This window comes from Physella acuta, unplaced genomic scaffold (genome assembly GCF_028476545.2).
Source record: "Physella acuta isolate Inbredline_101_S28 unplaced genomic scaffold, ASM2847654v3 ptg001429l, whole genome shotgun sequence".
Classification (NCBI taxonomy): domain Eukaryota; kingdom Metazoa; phylum Mollusca; class Gastropoda; family Physidae; genus Physella; species Physella acuta.
This window is the reverse complement of record NW_026732944.1, coordinates 17,846-36,472: the sequence shown is the minus strand read 5'-3', so window position 1 is coordinate 36,472 and position 18,627 is coordinate 17,846. Positions and strand designations below refer to the sequence as shown.

The 18,627-nt window shown below is 38.6% G+C and overlaps 1 protein-coding gene across 2 annotated transcripts in view; it reads right to left on the bottom strand.

Moving 5' to 3' along the window:
- The window catches only part of LOC131927685 (follistatin-related protein 5), a 44,968-nt gene that overhangs the window by 9,133 nt on the left and 17,208 nt on the right, over positions 1 to 18,627 (bottom strand). For both annotated transcript variants that reach the window (XM_059283446.1, XM_059283447.1), the window contains exons 3-11: positions 9,747 to 9,830; positions 7,525 to 9,301; positions 4,534 to 4,761; positions 3,907 to 3,993; positions 3,188 to 3,421; positions 2,211 to 2,420; positions 1,219 to 1,385; positions 857 to 974; positions 521 to 676 (exon numbers count right to left, since the gene is read on the bottom strand). In XM_059283446.1, coding sequence (XP_059139429.1) covers positions 521 to 676; positions 857 to 974; positions 1,219 to 1,385; positions 2,211 to 2,420; positions 3,188 to 3,421; positions 3,907 to 3,993; positions 4,534 to 4,761; positions 7,525 to 9,301; positions 9,747 to 9,830 — 3,061 coding nt within the window. The remainder of the gene's footprint in view (positions 1 to 520; positions 677 to 856; positions 975 to 1,218; positions 1,386 to 2,210; positions 2,421 to 3,187; positions 3,422 to 3,906; positions 3,994 to 4,533; positions 4,762 to 7,524; positions 9,302 to 9,746; positions 9,831 to 18,627) is intronic.

The following is an 18,627-nucleotide window of genomic DNA, read 5'->3' as shown; positions in this document are numbered from 1 at the left end:
AAATATAAATAAAATAAGGAAGGTAAAATGCTGCAGTGTATGGACCAAGTCAGTGGTTCTTAACTTGGGTTTCAATTGAACCCCAGGGGTTTGGTGAGTCAGGGGTTCGAGACACACAGTTGACATATATGTTTGAGATTGGATTTAGAACTAGCGACCGTGGCTGACGCCAGTTGAAATATGACAGCACAACATGGTAATAAAGTGTGACAGAGATAGATAACACACATTGGTATTGTTAAATTTCTGTATCGGGGAAATCTAGATGTCATGACATACATACAGCAAATTGTGTCAAAACCACCATTACAGGTGTGCATTGATCGTGTATATACACGAATAATATACTTTTTACTGCTACATTGTGGTTCAGTATCTGACTTGTGACTGTGGTAATAGAATGTCATTTTTTCTCAATATATAAATCCCTTTATACTATGTTGATAAAAAAAAGTGGCTGGATAAAATGTACAATATGATTCCCATAATAAAAGAAATATGTCTGTATGCTAGGGCTTACAGTAGTGTGTGACATGAGAAGACGTGTCGATGGACTCTCCTCCAAGCTTCCATGAGATGTTGGGCCTTGGTACACCATCAGCATGGCATTTGAGTTCCACATCTGAGCCACTTTGATGGGTCTGTGTTACTGGGTTCACTGTCACAACAGGCAGGGCTGGGGACACCAACAGTTTGTGTTAGGTTAGTTGGCTGACAGTAGATATACATTAGTTAATTGAGTTCCACAACTGTGTTACTGGGTTCAATGTTGCATAAGGCAGGGCTGTAATACCTCTAGCAAAATTAAAAATTTTTCTGTTACTAAGAGTTTTACTTTGAATTTTCAGCAACTTACTTTGTACTCGCAGGCGATGAAGTTGCATTTTAGTTTCATTTTCAGCATCAACACAGGTGTAATTTCCAACATGGTGCAGGCCAACTTTACTGAAGAACAAAGCTCCGTCATCAAATATCTGATAAACAGAGTGGGCAAAGATTCAATGCTTTTGTTGGATGACATTTATAACTGGACAAGAAAAATCTTTTCGTAGAGTGATATTTTGTTAAAATGATTAAGCCAGCTTGGAAAATATCACAAGAAAGTTGAAGTTATGTCAACAACTTAGCAAATCAACAGGTAGGTGTAGCAATCAAACAGATGAAAAGGCTACCAAAATGACACAGTGAAAAAGGGAATGTAAAAATAAAATGTTGTACCATGAGCTGGTGACTGTGTTTATCATCAGCCAACTGGGCGCCATGTCTCTTCCACACAATGTTTTCTGCAGCAATGCCACACTTGAGCTCCAGACCATTTCCTGCTGATGCCAGGGTGGAGATCACTTCTACCTCCTCCTTAGGGCTGCTTGTTGCTGCTGGCAGTTCTGTTAACATAGTGACATTTTAATGACATTATCTCATGACGCTTATAATGGTGTACATATCACATTTAATTTATTTTTAAAAATGGTTGTAAAATATTATAAAATATATGTTTACTAGTGTTAAATAAGCTAATCTACTATTAACATTATTTAGTGTGAAATACCATAGCAGTAGACAGATTTACACATTTTAAATGTAACCTACTGAAATTCACAATTATTTGAATGTGACATCAAGTTTCACACATCTGAAATATGACCAACCGAAAACCTCACACAAACAACCTCACACATGCATGACCTAAAAGAAACCTCACACAGACAGTATCACACATGTATGACCTACCAAAAACCTCACACAAACAACCTCACATGTAAGACCTACCAAATACCTCACACATGCATGACCTACCAAAAACCTCACACAGACAGTATCACACATGTATGACCTACCAAAAACCTCACACAACCTCACATGTAAGACCTACCAAATACCTCACACATGCGTGACCTACCAAAAACCTCAAACAACCTCACACATGTATGACCTACCAAAAACCTCACACAACCTCACATGTAAGACCTACCAAATACCTCACACATCTGAAATATGACCTACCAAAAACCTCACACATGTAAGACCTACCAAAAACCTCACACAGACAGTATCACACATGTATGACATACCAAAAACCTCACACATGTATGACCTACCAAAAACCTCACACATCTGAAATATGACCTACCAAAAACCTCATACAAACCAGCCTCACACATGCTTGACCTACCAAAAACCTCACACAACCTGACACATGCGTGACCTACCAAAAGCATGAGTGAACTCTGAGACTGTAATCTTCCCATCAGCATCTGATGTGTCCGCGTAGCCGATGAAGTCATGCAGGTGGCAGGCTTTGATTATCTTGCTGGAGAAATGCTCCTCCCTCTCCTTGTCATCCAACTCATTGGCAGTGAGGAAGTAGTCGAAGTTCTGGTCATAGTAGCTGAACATCAACATGGACAGGTACTCACGATCTGGGGAGGGGAGGGTTTATGTCATACACAGCACTCAGGCATAAACAACATTTTATTAGATTTATAACATTTCTAGTTTTATAAAGTTATCTTTCAGTCCACCATAGGGCAGATGGAGTAAAGTTCATTTATTACTTTAATCTCAGCATATGATGAGATTGTGTGGCCACATTTTTCATGGACTTTAATAAGGGGAACTGAAACAGACTCAAGACTGGGAACTACTCAAGTATAAATAGTAGTTAAATAGCCTAGTGTTCTAGTGGGATGACAGGCTGACAAGATATTCCAGGCAACTCTTAATGTCTCCAGTGGAAACCCATCTTTCTTGTGTCAACCTCCTGGTCATGTTATACAACCCATATTTAGAACAGTAAGAAGAAGTTACCTGTTTTGACCTCTTGACCAACATACTATTAATTTTGCAGATGAAACAGCCAAGGTATAGTTACCTGTTTTGACCTCTGACCTACATACTATACACTTAGCAGATGAAACAGCCAAGGTATAGTTACCTGTTTAGACCCCTGACCTACATATTTAACATTTAGCAGATGAAACAACAAAGGTGTAGTTACCTGTTTAGACCTCTGACCTACATATATATTATTTAGCAGATGAAACAGCCAAGGTATAGTTACCTATTTTGACCCCTGACCCACATACTATACATTTAGCAGATGAAACAGCCAAGGTATAGTTACCTATTTTGACCCCTGACCCACATACTATACTTTTAGCAGATGAAACAGACAAGGTGTAGTTACCTGTCTTGACCTCCAGCTTACAGTTGGGCTCAACAAACTTCTGGCAGTAGTACAGGAGCAGCTGCTCTTTGAATGCACTCATCTCCTCCCAGGTGCAGTTCACCTTGGGGGCTGGGGCGCTCTCTGTTTTATTCACGACAGGGGCTTGGATCACTGCAGGCTGGGCTTTCTTCAAAGCAGGGGCTTGGTTGTTTGGGGGCTGGGATTTCTTCACATCCTGGGTCACTTCACCAGCTGAAAACATGCAAGACACACAGTAAAAAAAGATGAACAAGATTTAGTGGTGGAAGAAGATTGGTTGACTGGGGGCTGGGCTTTCTTCACATAGTGGGTCATTTCAGCAGCTGAGAGGGGAAACACGCAAGGGTCACATCAAAGTATGATCATTTAGTTAAAGTTCCCTTTTTGATTCTGACGGTCCTTATGGCAAGCGAAGTAGAGTTCACCTGTTTCTGTGACCTTGGCATATAAAGGGATGGTTTGGTCAGCCCTATGCCCAGCAGCCTTTACTTTCCTTAATGTAAGTTAAGTACCCATCAAACTCGAGATTTTTGGGTTAGCAGTATAGCAGTCTACTGCTAGGCCACGCCATCCCATTTAGTAGTATATCATTTAGTAATGGAAGTGAAACAAAAAAAGAAGCCAGTTTTGAAATGGCATTTCTCTATATAAATGTTAAGAGTATGTGGGAATTAAAACATCAATATGGTTATCTTTACCCTTTTGAATGTCCTGGGGAAATTGATAAATCTCTTTGGAGGGGATGTTGACTTTTTCTTTCTCTTGTTCAGCCAGCCACATTTTCTCTGTGGGTTACAATAATAAAGTTTTTGGTTTTCTCAATAATGAAACAGTCATGATCCACTACAAAGTAAAAATGAATAGTTCTTTATTTGTTCTCTTGGGTTTCTATTTCCAACATGGTACAACAGTAAAAAAAACAAAAACAGTTTTATAAACTAGGGTCTAGGAAATTACCTCTCATCATTGCATAATACCCCAATGGGTAATTAATCCCCCACCCCCAGAATAATTATCAATATAATTCTTTATTCAGCTCCTGACCCCTACTCCTACCCATCTCCATATTCCTTACTTTAACCTATCCCTATCTATATATGCCTGGGAGTTTTACTTTGAGGGGAGGGGGGTGCAGAGGTTATGTTCAGGGGTAATTATTTTGAGTGGCATTTATTGGTGAAAAAGTGTATTGCTCCCACAATAATATACTCAATATTAAAAAATAACTTCTTTAAGTTCCAACCCACCATGATAGTTTTTTTGTTAAATCCCATACAACCAAACAAGATTCAACAAAACCATTACAAAACATAAGTAGGGCCTACCTTTCTCTTGGATGTTCTTCTTGAAGCACCTGCCTAGCCTGTCCACCCTGATGTGGACTCTGTTGATGCAGGCAGTCCGGTGCAGCTGGCAGTGGGATGGGTACTGGACGCCGTCAGAGCCACAGATTGGCCTGTGGTGACCAGCGCAGGCTTCCTGGGGTACACACTTGCACATGCCACTCACACAGATACGGCCAGCACGGCACTCAAAGTCAACTTTACACAACTCTGTAAGCAAGTTATAGACATGAAATTAACAAGATGTAATTATAAAAAAACTATTTTTTAAACAGATAAACTAGGGGTTTTGTATTGAAGGTAAAAAAAAAATGATATTTAAAATAAAATTTATTTTTCTCACAATAATTTTTCCCCTTATAAGTTAATAGGAATCTTTACAATTATAAAAGTTTCAAATATAACTGAATTGTTGTAGTATAATATTAAACAGTTTTAAGTGTCTTATTCTAATAATTAAATAAGTCTGTGCTTTATAAAAATATTATTCTGAAGAAGTTAAAAATATACAAGGAATAACTAAAGTTTTTATTGAACTAATTACAATATGAAATTAAAAACACAACTTATTTTAGAAATCTGTAAACATTGTAATGAAATTAACATTTTCAACAATAACAAAATACAACAAGAAACAACAAAATGTTAAAAAATTTATTGAGCAAGTTCTCACAAAAAATGTGCACTTAGCTTCACCAACTTCAGCCTGAGTTCTATATAAAAAAATACATGACACTTAATATAAAAATTAGGAGGAAATTAGGAGGAAACAACAACAGTAAACTACAAGTATATACAAGTGGTTTTGTTACTGATGCTTTTTAAAAATTATTTTATTTCAAATAAATAAATAATATGAGACAAATAATTTAATTGCAGAGGAAACTTTCATTTTACAATTTAGTAGTCTTTATAGACTGATAATTTTTGTGTAATCTGACAAGACAGAAGCAATTAAGTTATAGAGCTTTCCACTGTTTTCACAGCACTGCACACATTTCAGTTCTAGCAATACACTATGTAAATGTAGCTGGTTCACTTGAAAAGTAACAGATCAAAGATCACTTTTTTCATTTTGGTTTACTCGTGTTGTGTTTTTTAAAAGACCATGTAACTATTTTTAGCAAGGCAGCTTTTTTAGAATTTTTCCTTATTACTTTGTTATGCTTAAATCAGGTCAAGAAAACACATTATTTTTACACATGGAACCAGAAATCTCAATAAAAAAAGTAAAAAAAAATGTTTTTAGACTTCCACACAGTCCACCAGCTTTAGTGATAATCCTACCTCAGAGAAAACTTAAATCTGGATAATGAGCACTTTGTTTCCTTAAAGTTCCCAGTTTTGTTTTTTACACTCCAATAACTGGGATGCTGCTCGCTTTAGAAAACAATGTTAAAACCAAGCAGGTCAACACATAACCTTTAGCTAAAATAAATTTGTACCAGCTACCTAGATATTTTTTCACTCATTAAATTTAAATCCTAACCTAGATTACCAGTGATAACAAAAAACAATGCTGAATGTAAAACAATATGTTTGGGTTTCCACTATAAATTCCACCTCCTTCATCTACATTGTTTTCATTGATATCAATAATACCATTTACTTATGAATTCATACAGCTAAACATCTTTCTAACACAGACTATATAAAATCCTAAAAAATAATACATCCATCAAAAACAATAATTGATCTAACCAAAATAGCATGCAAAGAGAAAATAGTCTAATGCTCAATGAAGCTGCACCACAGCTATTATTAATGGAGCTTAGATATAAGGGAGCTAACTATCAAGCAAGTAGAGAAACATCAATAAATCTTTAAAGAAGCAGAGCTATCAAACATGTAGCATATGAGAAAACATCAATTAAACATCTATATTCAAAGACACAAAACTATTAACAGATAAGATAAATAAAATAAATATTTATATTCAGAGACAAAAACTATATAACACCTAATATAAATACAGTAAAAACAATAAATTCAAAGACACTAGATAACATCAAATAAAAATAAGATAACATCAATAGCTGTCTAAGTTTAAAGTAATAACTCTACATAAAATCTAGTATAAATAAACATTAATGAAGATCTAAAATTCAAAGAAACTAATCAATCAGCCATGTAGTGTGTAACTGGAGTGAGATCAATAAAAATAAAAAAAACCGGGAGTGATCTCCCCTAAACTTTCTCGAATATTCTTATATAAAATAACAGGGGATGGGAACTCGGAATATAGACATGATTTTTAATCCATTTTAAATACTTAAAGTTTTAAAAATAGAATAAAATCTCGTAGACAAATTAATTGCACACCAAGTGAACGCAAATAAAAAAAAGCGCATAATAGTGCGCAATATTATTAGTACTTTTAAAATTTACATTAGTTTTTTGAGAAATCGGAAGTAGCGTAAATTACTACTTCCAGTCAACGGAAATTACTCAAAATTTAACAGAAGGTAGAGAATTAGATCTTTTACTTACATGTGAAATTTCATTTATCTATCTGAAATAGTACTCAAGTTATAGGCTTTTAAAAAATTCAAAGTAGGAAAAGTACCACTTCCGGTTATCGGAAATCGCTCAAAAGTTGATACGGATCTACGATTTTGATAAAATACTTATATATGAAATTTCATCAACCTAGCTGTAACGGTACTCAAGTTATCGTGTTTACACACAGACACACACACGGACAGACACACACACACACAGACATACGGACAAGATTGCAAAATTATGTTTTTCCGTATCAGTGAGGTGTAAAACGTCGAGATTTGTAAAAATCTCGATTTTTTTTTTTTTGCACGATTACAATACTTTCTCTATACTACGTATATACGAGAAAGTAAAAAAGCAGTGTTAAAAAAAATTAAAATCACCAAACATTTATATCAGTGGAGCAACATCAACAGACAGCTACGTTCACTGGAAAACATCAATGGACAACATCAAGGATGAAAATACCTATTGGCAATGACACGATATATCCATCATCTTCGACAGCCTTAGTGCTGGTGGAATCTTGCATGCTAGGCCCAGGGGTGGTGGTGGTGCTGTCCCATGAAGACGAGGACCCTGGAGGGGGTGGGTTGGGGCTGGTCGACACATCAGACTCTGTGTTCAGCTGGCTGGGTTCGTAGTGGGTCACCTCTTTCTTAGAGATTTGGACGTCCGCCTGTTTTTTGACCACCTCGGCCGGCTTGGTCACCTTGACCTCCTCAGTGTCCATGAACTTGGCCTTGTTGTCAGCTGGGTTGGTCAAGTCTTTCTTGACCGATGGCTTGTGTGCTGGCGCGCTGGAGTCGTAGATGACACCCTTGCTGTAGTGGGAGTTGTCAATGTGGTTGCTGGGGTCGTCGGCCTGCATGGTCAGTGGGGTCACTTGTTTTTTCTTATTTTCTTTGGACTTGGACTTGACCTTTGTTTTCTTCACTGGTGCGAGGGGGGTTTTTAATAGTGAGACGGTGTTTTTTATTGGTGAGGCGGTGTTCTTTACTGGTGAGACTGTGTTCTTCAGAGGTGAAATGGTGATGGCTCCATCCTGAGACTCGACGACCTCATAGTTCTCTTCATTTTTAGTTATCTTATCATCCAAATCATCATCCCACTCATCACCTACATCGGAATAGTATTCATCTTCTTCGTCATCATCATCATCGCCATCATCATCAATATCATCAATATTTACATCAACAGGTTTTACTTTCTCTTCAACGATCACCTCGTCTGTTATTTTAACCTCAATTTTTTTCTCCTCCTTTTTCTCCACCTCCGCACTCTTCTCATCATTCTCATCGTCTTCATCGTAATTTTCAAACACAGTGCTGTTCCAGTCTGGCCAGTCGACAAAGTCCACCTTCTTCTCTGTGCTGTCCGGCGTGGCCTGAGTGCTTGAGGCTGTGTCAACCTTACCTGGGGTGGTGATGATGGACGGGTTGGCGATGCTCTCCCCCTTGCCGTAGATGGAGTCCAGTTTGTGTGTGACGGGGGGCTCGGCCTTGGGGGTGCTGGTCAAGCCGGGGGTGGAGGAGGTGCTGGCCGGTTCTGTTAGCTTGATGCTCCCCACCTCCTTCACCATGGCCACATTCTCAGCTGAGTCCTGTGGCTGGTCCTCAGGTAACTTGACCTCTTCTGGTTTTGTTTCCTGAGGCTTGACCTCCTGAACTTTGACCTCCTGAGGCTTGACCTCCTGTGGCTTGACCACCTGTGAATTATCCTCCTTAGGCTTCTCCTCCTGAGGCATGTCACCTTGTGGCTTCTCCTCCTCTGACTTAGCCTCCTGAACATCCTTCACCAGATCAGGTTCCTGTTTCTGTACCTGCTCATCAGCTTTAACCTCCGGCCCATCCTTCCCCTGCTCAGTCCCTTTAACTTTCTCAGGCTTCGCTTCCGTGCTCTTACTCTCCAGAGTTTCCTCCGAGCTGTCGTCTATCCGTGTATCCAACGCGTCATCAGGACTGTAGTAAATCCTGTTATCCGTCTCCACAAAAGCGTTCATCTCATCGTGCCTGTAGAGGCCCCCAGAGAAGTCTGCAGCACGCGTGGTGGCACTGGTTGTTTTCTCAGTGCTGGTCTCAGTGACTGGGGCCTGAGTAGTGGTGCTGGTAACTATGTTAGTGACTACAGAATCATCCTCACCTTCTGATTCCTCACTGCTGTCTTCTTTGGAGTCAGCAGCCTTTGGGTCCCATAAATTATCATCCAACTTTTGCTCCCACCATTTTGTGGTGCTGACTTCAGGCTAAGAAAAAAAGTATTTGTACACATTGGATGTTGCAAAGTTAATCCCACTTTATACTTATAGCAGTAAGCAGTTACAAGTAATTTCAATAACACCACATGTAAAAATATTCCAAAGTAATTTGAAACAATCAATAATCAAACTTACTAAAAGTAGGCACCATTACATTCTAACTTACTAAATGAATCAGTAGCTACAAATTGTATTAATACATTGGGTAGTGAACATTATGATTTATGTTCTGATTTACAATAGGTAGTCAACATTATGTTCTGACTTGTTATATACAGTCAACATTATGTTCTGACTTGTTATATACCGTCAACATTATGTTCTGACTTGTTATATACAGTCAACATTATGTACTGACTTGCCATAAGTAGTCAAAATGATGACAACATTATGTTATGACTTGCTATAAGTAGTCAACATATAATCAACTTACTATGGGTTCAAAAGCCCTCCACTTGTCCTTGTCTGATGTAGGTTTCCACCACAACTCATTTTCTGTTTTGGTTGGATTTGAACTCTAAAATAAATAAATAAAAACAAACAAACAGTTAACATCAATTGTATGAATTTCACAAATATACTTCAAAATAGTGAGAGTCTACAAGCCAACTGTTATCATTTACTAGAATCAGATCCACTCTCCTGTATGTGACTGTGGGAGAGTGGTGTACTTGTGGTTCAAATCCACTAGTTGCACAGCAAGCAGGCAAATACACTGGCTGGAAAACTTATTAAATAAAACTCCAACTTTAGCAAATGTGGCTGCCACATGAGTTTAACTCAGCTGGTTTAGATTTCTGTGTTACAATACCATAAGGTCATCAATGTCTTCTCAGTTCATGTCTACTCCCAGTATAAGATCAACAGTGTCTACTCAGTTCAAATATGTACCTAGCATAAGATCATCAGTGTCTACTCAGTTCAAATTTGTACCCAGCATAAGATCATCAGTGTCTACTCAGTACAAATCTGAACCCAGTATAAGATCATCAGTGTCTACTCAGTTCAAATCAATACCCAGCATGATCATCAGTGTCTACTCAGTTCAAATCAATACCCAGCATGATCATCAGTGTCTACTCAGTTCAAATCAATACCCAGCATAAGATCATCAGTGTCTACTCAGTTCAAATCTATACCCAGCATAAGATCATCAATGTCTACTCAGTTCAAATCAATACCCAGCATAAGATCATCAGTGTCTACTCAGTTCAAATCTATACCCAGCATAAGATCATCAATGTCTACTCAGTTCAAATCTATACCCAGCATAAGATCATCAGTGTTTATATTGGTATATTCAGCAATGTACACAGAAACATCGTAAACAGGGTGGAAGGTCTTGGTATATTCAGCAATGTACACAGAAACATCATAAACAGGGTGGAAGGCTTTGTATATTTAGCAATATACACAGAAACATCATAAACAGGGTGGAGGGCCTTGGTATATTCAGCAATGTACACAGAAACATCGTAAACAGGGTGGAAGGCTTTGTATATTTAGCAATATACACAGAAACATCATAAACAGGGTGGTTGGCCTTGGTATATTCAGAAATGTAAACAGGGTAGAATGCCTTAGTAAATTCTGCACTGTACACATAGACATCATAAACTGGGTGTTCGGCCTCACACTGATTGGCCAGCACCAGACGGTACAGTGCCAACGTCCGTCCGCCTCTAGCCGTCAGAGAGACAGCACCAGACGGTACAGTGCCAACGTCCGTCCGCCTCTAGCCGTCAGAGAGACAGCAGCAGACGGCACAGTGCCAACGTCCGTCCGCCTCTAGCCGTCAGAGAGACAGCACCAGTGTCAGGTGACAGTGTAGGTTTCACAATTAACGTCAAGAGATGACGTCTATGATATCAGCTGACTGTCCACTAACGAGATGACCTTTTCTAAATTAAACGCGGGGAGAGCGAACAGGAACTTACAGCCCGTCTGAGGACTCGCCGGTATTTCCCTTAATTAAAAAATATAAACCAATAAACTAAAAACTGTTATTCACAAAAAAAAATAACTTAAGATTGTATGTACTACTTTAAAAGAAAATTTCTCTACAACAATTTTAACTGTGTGATCCTAAAAAGATGTTAGCCTATAAATGCGAGGAGGAAAAAAAAATCTTTGATCATTTTACCCCCGGAGTATGGAAGATACTTAGGGCCTGATAAGTGTATAGCTCAAGCATTAGTTTCAGTACGCCTGGGCGTTTTTTAAAAGGCTGCCGGCCCCCCGGGGTATAGATGGTTAGATTGCGTGATGGTGTATGGGGAGATTAGGGGGGCGGATCGATGCTCGGACCAGCAAGACGGCGGTCTTACATCATACATCCGCTTTTGTTTCAACGGGCGGGGGACATTTTCCCCAAGTTGGAATATGGAAGAGAGATAAAAAAAAAATTTCCGGGTAGCATACATTATTCTATTGGCTCAAGCATAGAATATACATTAACCCTCACGATGGGAGTAGAAAAAAAATAAATGAATATATACGACTATCGATTCAGACACTCTTATCAACGCCCCGCTATTTCAAGACTTGCACCAGCATGTTACCCCCCCCCCCCCCCCTGCTCCCACCCACACACACACCGGACACGTGCTGGTACCACCCAGGCTAGGACCGTGACCAGTGATTGAGTCAACCTGGGAGACGTATTCACCGCACACGGCACGATACGAAGATGGAGAGCACAAGGTCAGAGTTCCCCCCTGCCGTAAGCCAGGGCAGGGTGAATAGCGAGCAGAAAATCGATCGAGTAGCAACAAGAACAGAGAGCTGTTTATTTCTTCATTGATCTAGCCAGTAGCCAAGGCATGTACACGGCAGAGGTTGCTGTCCGTTCACAGGGCCATATGTCAGGGGCTAATGTAAGGGCTCATACGGGACACAAAGAATATGTCAAGGGCTAATGTAAGGGCTCATACGGAACACAAAGAATATGTCAAGGGCTAATATGTCAGGGGCTAATGTAGGGGCTCATACGGAACACAAAGAATATGTCAGGGGCTAATATGTCAGGGGCTAATATGTCAAGGGCTAATGTAGGGGCTCATACGGAACACAGAGAATATGTCAAGGGCTTTTATGTTAGGGGCTAATGTTGGGGCTCATACTAAACACAAAGAATATGCCAAGGGCTACACACAAAGAATATGCCAAGGGCTAATATGTTAGGGGCTAATGTTGGGGCTCATACGAATAACAAAGAATATGTCAGGGTCACACAAAACACACACACACACAGAATATGTCAAGGTTGGGGCTCTTGTGAAACACACACAAAGAATATGCCAAGGTCTAATATAAGGGCTCATTCGAAAAAGCAAAGAATAATTCAAGGGCTAATACAGCGGGTCACACAAGATACACACAAAGAATAAATAAACAAATAATATGTTAAGGGCTAATGTTGGGGCTCATATGAAATAAAAACAAAGAATATGTGAAGGGCTAATGTAGGGGCTCATATAAAACACACAAAGAAAATGTCACGGGCTAATATAAAATTAATTCACGTGAAATACAAAGAACATGTTAAGCTCTGATCTAATACAGCGGTTCACCAAATGTACGTGTTTGTTGTGCTAATATTGAAACTATCAATGTGTTTGTCCGTAAGGCTGATACTGAAATTATTGATGTACAACTAAATCAATTCGTTACTGGCAAACCTAATCATCACTATAAACCAAAGCAGATGAAGGGCCTAAGTGGCCAAAACAAAAATCCGTTTCCGGAAACACGACGTTAAGCCTCCTGAAACAAAGGTATTTCCAGGCGGAAATTAATTTTTAAAAAATATTACTAGACTAAGCGTTCTTATCACAATTTTTGTGTGGAGAATTTTCTTCGAAGAGAGTATTAAAGATTTCTTTAACAACAAAAAGCAAAAGAACTGATAGTTATTCGGGCTTAATATGAAAAAAAAAACAACAACAACAAAAACAAAACAAAACAACAACAACACAAAAACAACTAACAACCCCATGTCTAATACTACACCACCTGTGCACAGGCCTGATGAGATACTAAAAAATGAACTCGGGTAATTATCCTAATTCTGCTAACTACACCGACCCAAGTGATTACACAATATTAAACATCTTTAAACTTCTGGGCTATGTTGAAGACATTTTCTCGTCAATAGAAAAAAAAATGTATTTAGAAGTTAGCGAAAATAACGCATCAGAAAAAAGCCTATTTAACATTCTAACTATGGACTTAAAAAAAAAAGTTTAAACTTGTCTAATAAACTTCATCTCGTCCGTTTCAAATGTTTGTGTTATTTGCAGTTTTGGCTTATTAAATTACAAGCGGGGAGGATGAATAGCGGAAGAAGCCAGTGGCAGTAAATGTTGATGGCTGTCCAGATCATAAGAATATATCGCTTCATTAGCTGCAGTTTATCAATGTTAAAACCGCTTAGGTAAATCGGCGTCCATCGAGCGGAATCTGATCTCTACTTTCCCCATGGTTTTTTTCTTCTTCGTAAATCTAGAACACATTTACATCATCGTTGAAGATTAGATTTTCTAGCAGCAATTTTTTTTTTCTGTTCCGTAGAACTTAAAGCTGAACGGGCTAGATTCATAATTTCAATAATAAAGCTCAAAAGACGACCGAAGACTGTTCATTTCTACTAAAAAAACTAGGTTTTACGGTTAGTTTATGCTAATGCAAATAATGACGGTAGCTTAAACAACAGACACACAGATTATCTAAGAACAGTCGGCCCAGCTTTTGACGTCTATGGTAGCGCTTTGAGAACAAAAAATTTTTTAGGACGTAGGCTACTATTTTTTTCCTCTCGCAAGTCTTTCGCTGCTGGTAATACTATTTATACACGAACATTTACTTAATTAAATTTGATTAAATCTAAATACTAAGCATACATTATCAGAAAAAAAAGGAAACTAGAAGCTTTAATTAAAAAAAAATAAAATAAAAAAATAAGACAGTTGGAAATAGAATTGCCGCGATTTTGAATGAATATGGCGAGTGTTTTTTTATTATTATTTTTACCCTTTGTGTTTCGTTATACAACCCCCCCCCCCAACAAAACGTTCCAAATGTATGACCTTAATTTAAACGTATCAATAAGTGTTGGAGTATTTAGACCCCCTCCCCCCTCGTTAGTCCGCAGCAGTAATTAAAATCCTCTACTTAATTGAGCACAGCCCACTGGATTAGTCTAGATTAGCTTATCCCCTTCGGCGGGTACTGACACCCTGGCTGCCACCAGTGAATTGAATCCGACGCCAACTCTGTTGTCACGTTTGCGACCTGCGAGGCAGTCAGCGTATTACGTCATCGGCACTCAGGGAGAAAAAAAAAATATCCCAGAAGCGATAGCTGTTGAATTGTGGAGTAGAATTTAGAACAAGCCGCTTAAAACTTTCTAGATGTTAATGGTACTGCATGCATCATGGGTATTATAGCTGTTGAATTGTGAAGTAGAATTTAGAACAAGCCGCTTAAAATTTCTAGATGTTAATGGTACTGCATGCATCATGGGTATTATAGCTGTTGAATTGTGGAGTAGAATTTAGAACAAGCCGCTTAAAACTTTCTAGGTGTTAATGGTACTGCATGCATCTTGGGTATTATAGCTGTAGAATTATGGAGTAGAATTTAGAACAAACCGCTTAAAACTTTCTAGATGTTAATGGTACTGCATGCATCGTGGGTATTATAGCTGTTGAATTGTGGAGTAGAATTTAGAACAAGCCGCTTAAAACGTTCTATTCTAGATGTTAATGGTACTGCATGCATCGTGGGTATTATAGCTGTTGAATTATGGAGTAGAATTTAGAACAAGCCGCTTAAAACTTTCTAGATGTTAATGGTACTGCATGCATCGTGGGTATTATAGCTGTTGAATTGTGGGGTAGAATTTAGAACAAGCCGCTTAAAACTTTCTAGATGTTAATGGTACTGCATGCATCATGGGTATTATAGCTGTTGAATTGTGGAGTAGAATTTAGAACAAGTCGCTTAAAACGTTCTATTCTAGATGTTAATGGTACTGCAAGCATTGTGGGTATTATAGCTGTTAAATTGGAGTAGAATTCGGGACAAGCTGCTTAAAAATATCTAGATGTAAATGGTACTGCATGCATTGTGGGTATCGTAGCTGTTGAAATTTGGAGTAGAATTTAGAACAAGCCGCTTAAAACGTTCTATTCTAGATGTTAATGGTACTGCATGCATCGTGGGTATTATAGCTGTTGAATTGTGGGGTAGAATTTAGAACAAGCCGCTTAAAACTTTCTAGATGTTAATGGTACTGCATGCATCATGGGTATTATAGCTGTTGAATTGTGGGGTAGAATTTAGAACAAGCCGCTTAAAACTTTCTAGATGTTAATGGTACTGCATGCATCGTGGGTATTATAGCTGTTGAATTGTGGGGTAGAATTTAGAACAAGCCGCTTAAAACTTTCTAGATGTTAATGGTACTGCATGCATCATGGGTATTATAGCTGTTGAATTGTGGAGTAGAATTTAGAACAAGTCGCTTAAAACGTTCTATTCTAGATGTTAATGGTACTGCAAGCATTGTGGGTATTATAGCTGTTAAATTGGAGTAGAATTCGGGACAAGCTGCTTAAAAATATCTAGATGTAAATGGTACTGCATGCATTGTGGGTATCGTAGCTGTTGAAATTTGGAGTAGAATTTAGAACAAGCCGCTTAAAACGTTCTATTCTAGATGTTAATGGTACTGCATACAACGTGGGTATTATAAATCGTGGCTTTTTAAATCTTAGAACGTACTGTGTTATAAGTACACGGCCGGAGGGTGGATATTAAAAAATTTGGTGATTTACATAAGTGCTTGTGTAGTCTATCAAGTTGTTCATTCAATATAGTGACATTTAACAGAGGGATGAAGTTGTTAGGGTAAACGTGTCTACAACACCGGAGGGGGGGGGGGGGGGGGTGCTTGATCATTTGAAGCTATATTTAACTATTAGTTACTAGCCCAAATGCATTAAACATTTACATTTCATTTCAGTCTCAAACTGTGACATCTTCTACACTCTTAGCCCCTCGGGCTTGTGACACTGTTGGTTGTAGTTCATTTAACACATTGACATTTAGTGGATATTAGGGTAACCCTGGTACATTGATATTATGGTAACTCTCGTAGAGTCTTCTTTCTTCTTCGTTTTTAATTCTAGTGTTGGAAGGGATCCACTCTAACACAATTAACGTGTCAACTGGTTATGCGCCATTTAGGCCATTGATCTGATTTCAGCCTGCTTTTCTTTGTGGATTTGCTTCCATAGGTTTTGTTCAGTCAAGAACAAACTACAAGGGTTCGAACTCGAGACTTTTCGGTTTAACAACCATGAGCTTTATCGAATTGACCACCCCGATCCCCCTCGTGGATTGACATTAGGGTAACCCTGGCTAAAACATGGTCTGTAATCTGAAGTTGTCCATTCAACAAGTGAATGTACAACTCAATGGATTGCTATTAGGGTAACCCTGGCTTAAACATGGTCTGTAATCTGAAGTTGTCCATTCAACAAGTGACATGTACAACTCAATGGATTGATATTAGGGTAACCCTGACTAAAACATGGTCTGTTATCTGAAGTTGTCCATTCAACAAGTGACATGTACAACTCAATGGATTGATATTAGGGTAACCCTGGCTAAAACATGTTCTGTAATCTGAAGTTGCCCATTCAGTAAGTGACATGTACAACTCAATGGATTGATATTAGGGTAACCCTGACTAAAACATGGTCTGTAATCTGAAGTTGTCCATTCAACAAGTGACATGTACAACTCAATGGATTGATATTAGGGTAACCCTGACTAAAACATGGTCTGTTATCTGAAGTTGTCCATTCAACAAGTGACATGTACAACTCAATGGATTGATATTAGGGTAACCCTGGCTAAAACATGTTCTGTAATCTGAAGTTGCCCATTCAGTAAGTGACATGTACAACTCAATGGATTGATATTAGGGTAACCCTGACTAAAACATGGTCTGTTATCTGAAGTTGTCCATTCAACAAGTGACATAAAGCAGTGGGTGGGTTGTTAATGTGATGTTTGCTGATGTAGGATTCAATTACACGGACACGGCAAAAATGTCTGGATCATTACATTATGTTCACAGCATGGACACAATTATACTCTCACGGGCCTGCATGTCGGCAGAGAAATGAAAACAATATTAAGTTATTTATGCACGTGTTTTTCTTTGGCACGCGCGCGAAGTTTAGAAAATATTTTTTTTTTACAACATGAATTTTAGAACGTGTTTATTACACTTGGAAAGCTTAAAAAGTAAAAAGCACGTTTTGTTTCAACAAATCGATAAATGTTACAACAATGAAACCGAGGCTGTTGCTAAAATAATATGTACACATTCCGTTTAGCACAGCAGACCTCATGTTGTAGCTGTACAACAGGGTAAGTCTATCCTCTTATTTCTTCTTCAGGGTAACATTGGATCAAAGTACATGTCCTACAACTTTGTTTAGCCTACGACGTCATAAAGTATTGCGTGCCAGCATGTTATGCGCCTTATGACCCGTGGTGTCCGACTTCGCATGATGCTTAGACGGTCTTTAGTCACCCTGTGTCATCAGCCCGGGGGTCTGGGAACCGAACTGGCTTTCTGGTCAGCAGGTGTGTTCTAATTTTAAGTCTTCTGCGGTCTTAATTGTAATGTTGGACGTGATTTTCTCCAATACAATCAAGTACTACGTGTCAACCTGTTATGCGCCATAGAAGCCGTTGACTCCGATTTCAGCCTGCTTTTCTATTTTGGATTTGTTTCTAGATCTATAGCCTATGTCAATCCAAAAAAAAAAAAGCAGTTGCTTAGTTTTGTTTTCCTCCCCTAGATGTGTTGCTGTCCCCTGCAATCTAGCCTAATCTGAACGGGGTTCGAACTCGGGACATTACGGTTTAGCAATCATAAGCTTTACAGACGATGACCGAAGAGTATCACTGAGGATTTAACTAGGGTCAGGTGATTACAAATTTACCACCACAAACGGATAGATTTCGTAACAAGTGACGACAAATATTTAACTTTCCCTAGCCCAGCTATTGTTCTCGTGCTGACGATTGTTTTCTAAACGAGACGCCTTCAATTACAATGTCTTCACAATCGATAGGCTGTGCTGTTCGTAACCCGAGGCATTGTTTGTATCCTTAAGGATCATGCGCACACTGTGTGGCATGTTCACAAATTTAACTCTTTTTACCAACACTCTGCCCGAATATGCTTGTAGAGTATTTCTATAGTTCACAGCCCCTCAATCAAAACGTTA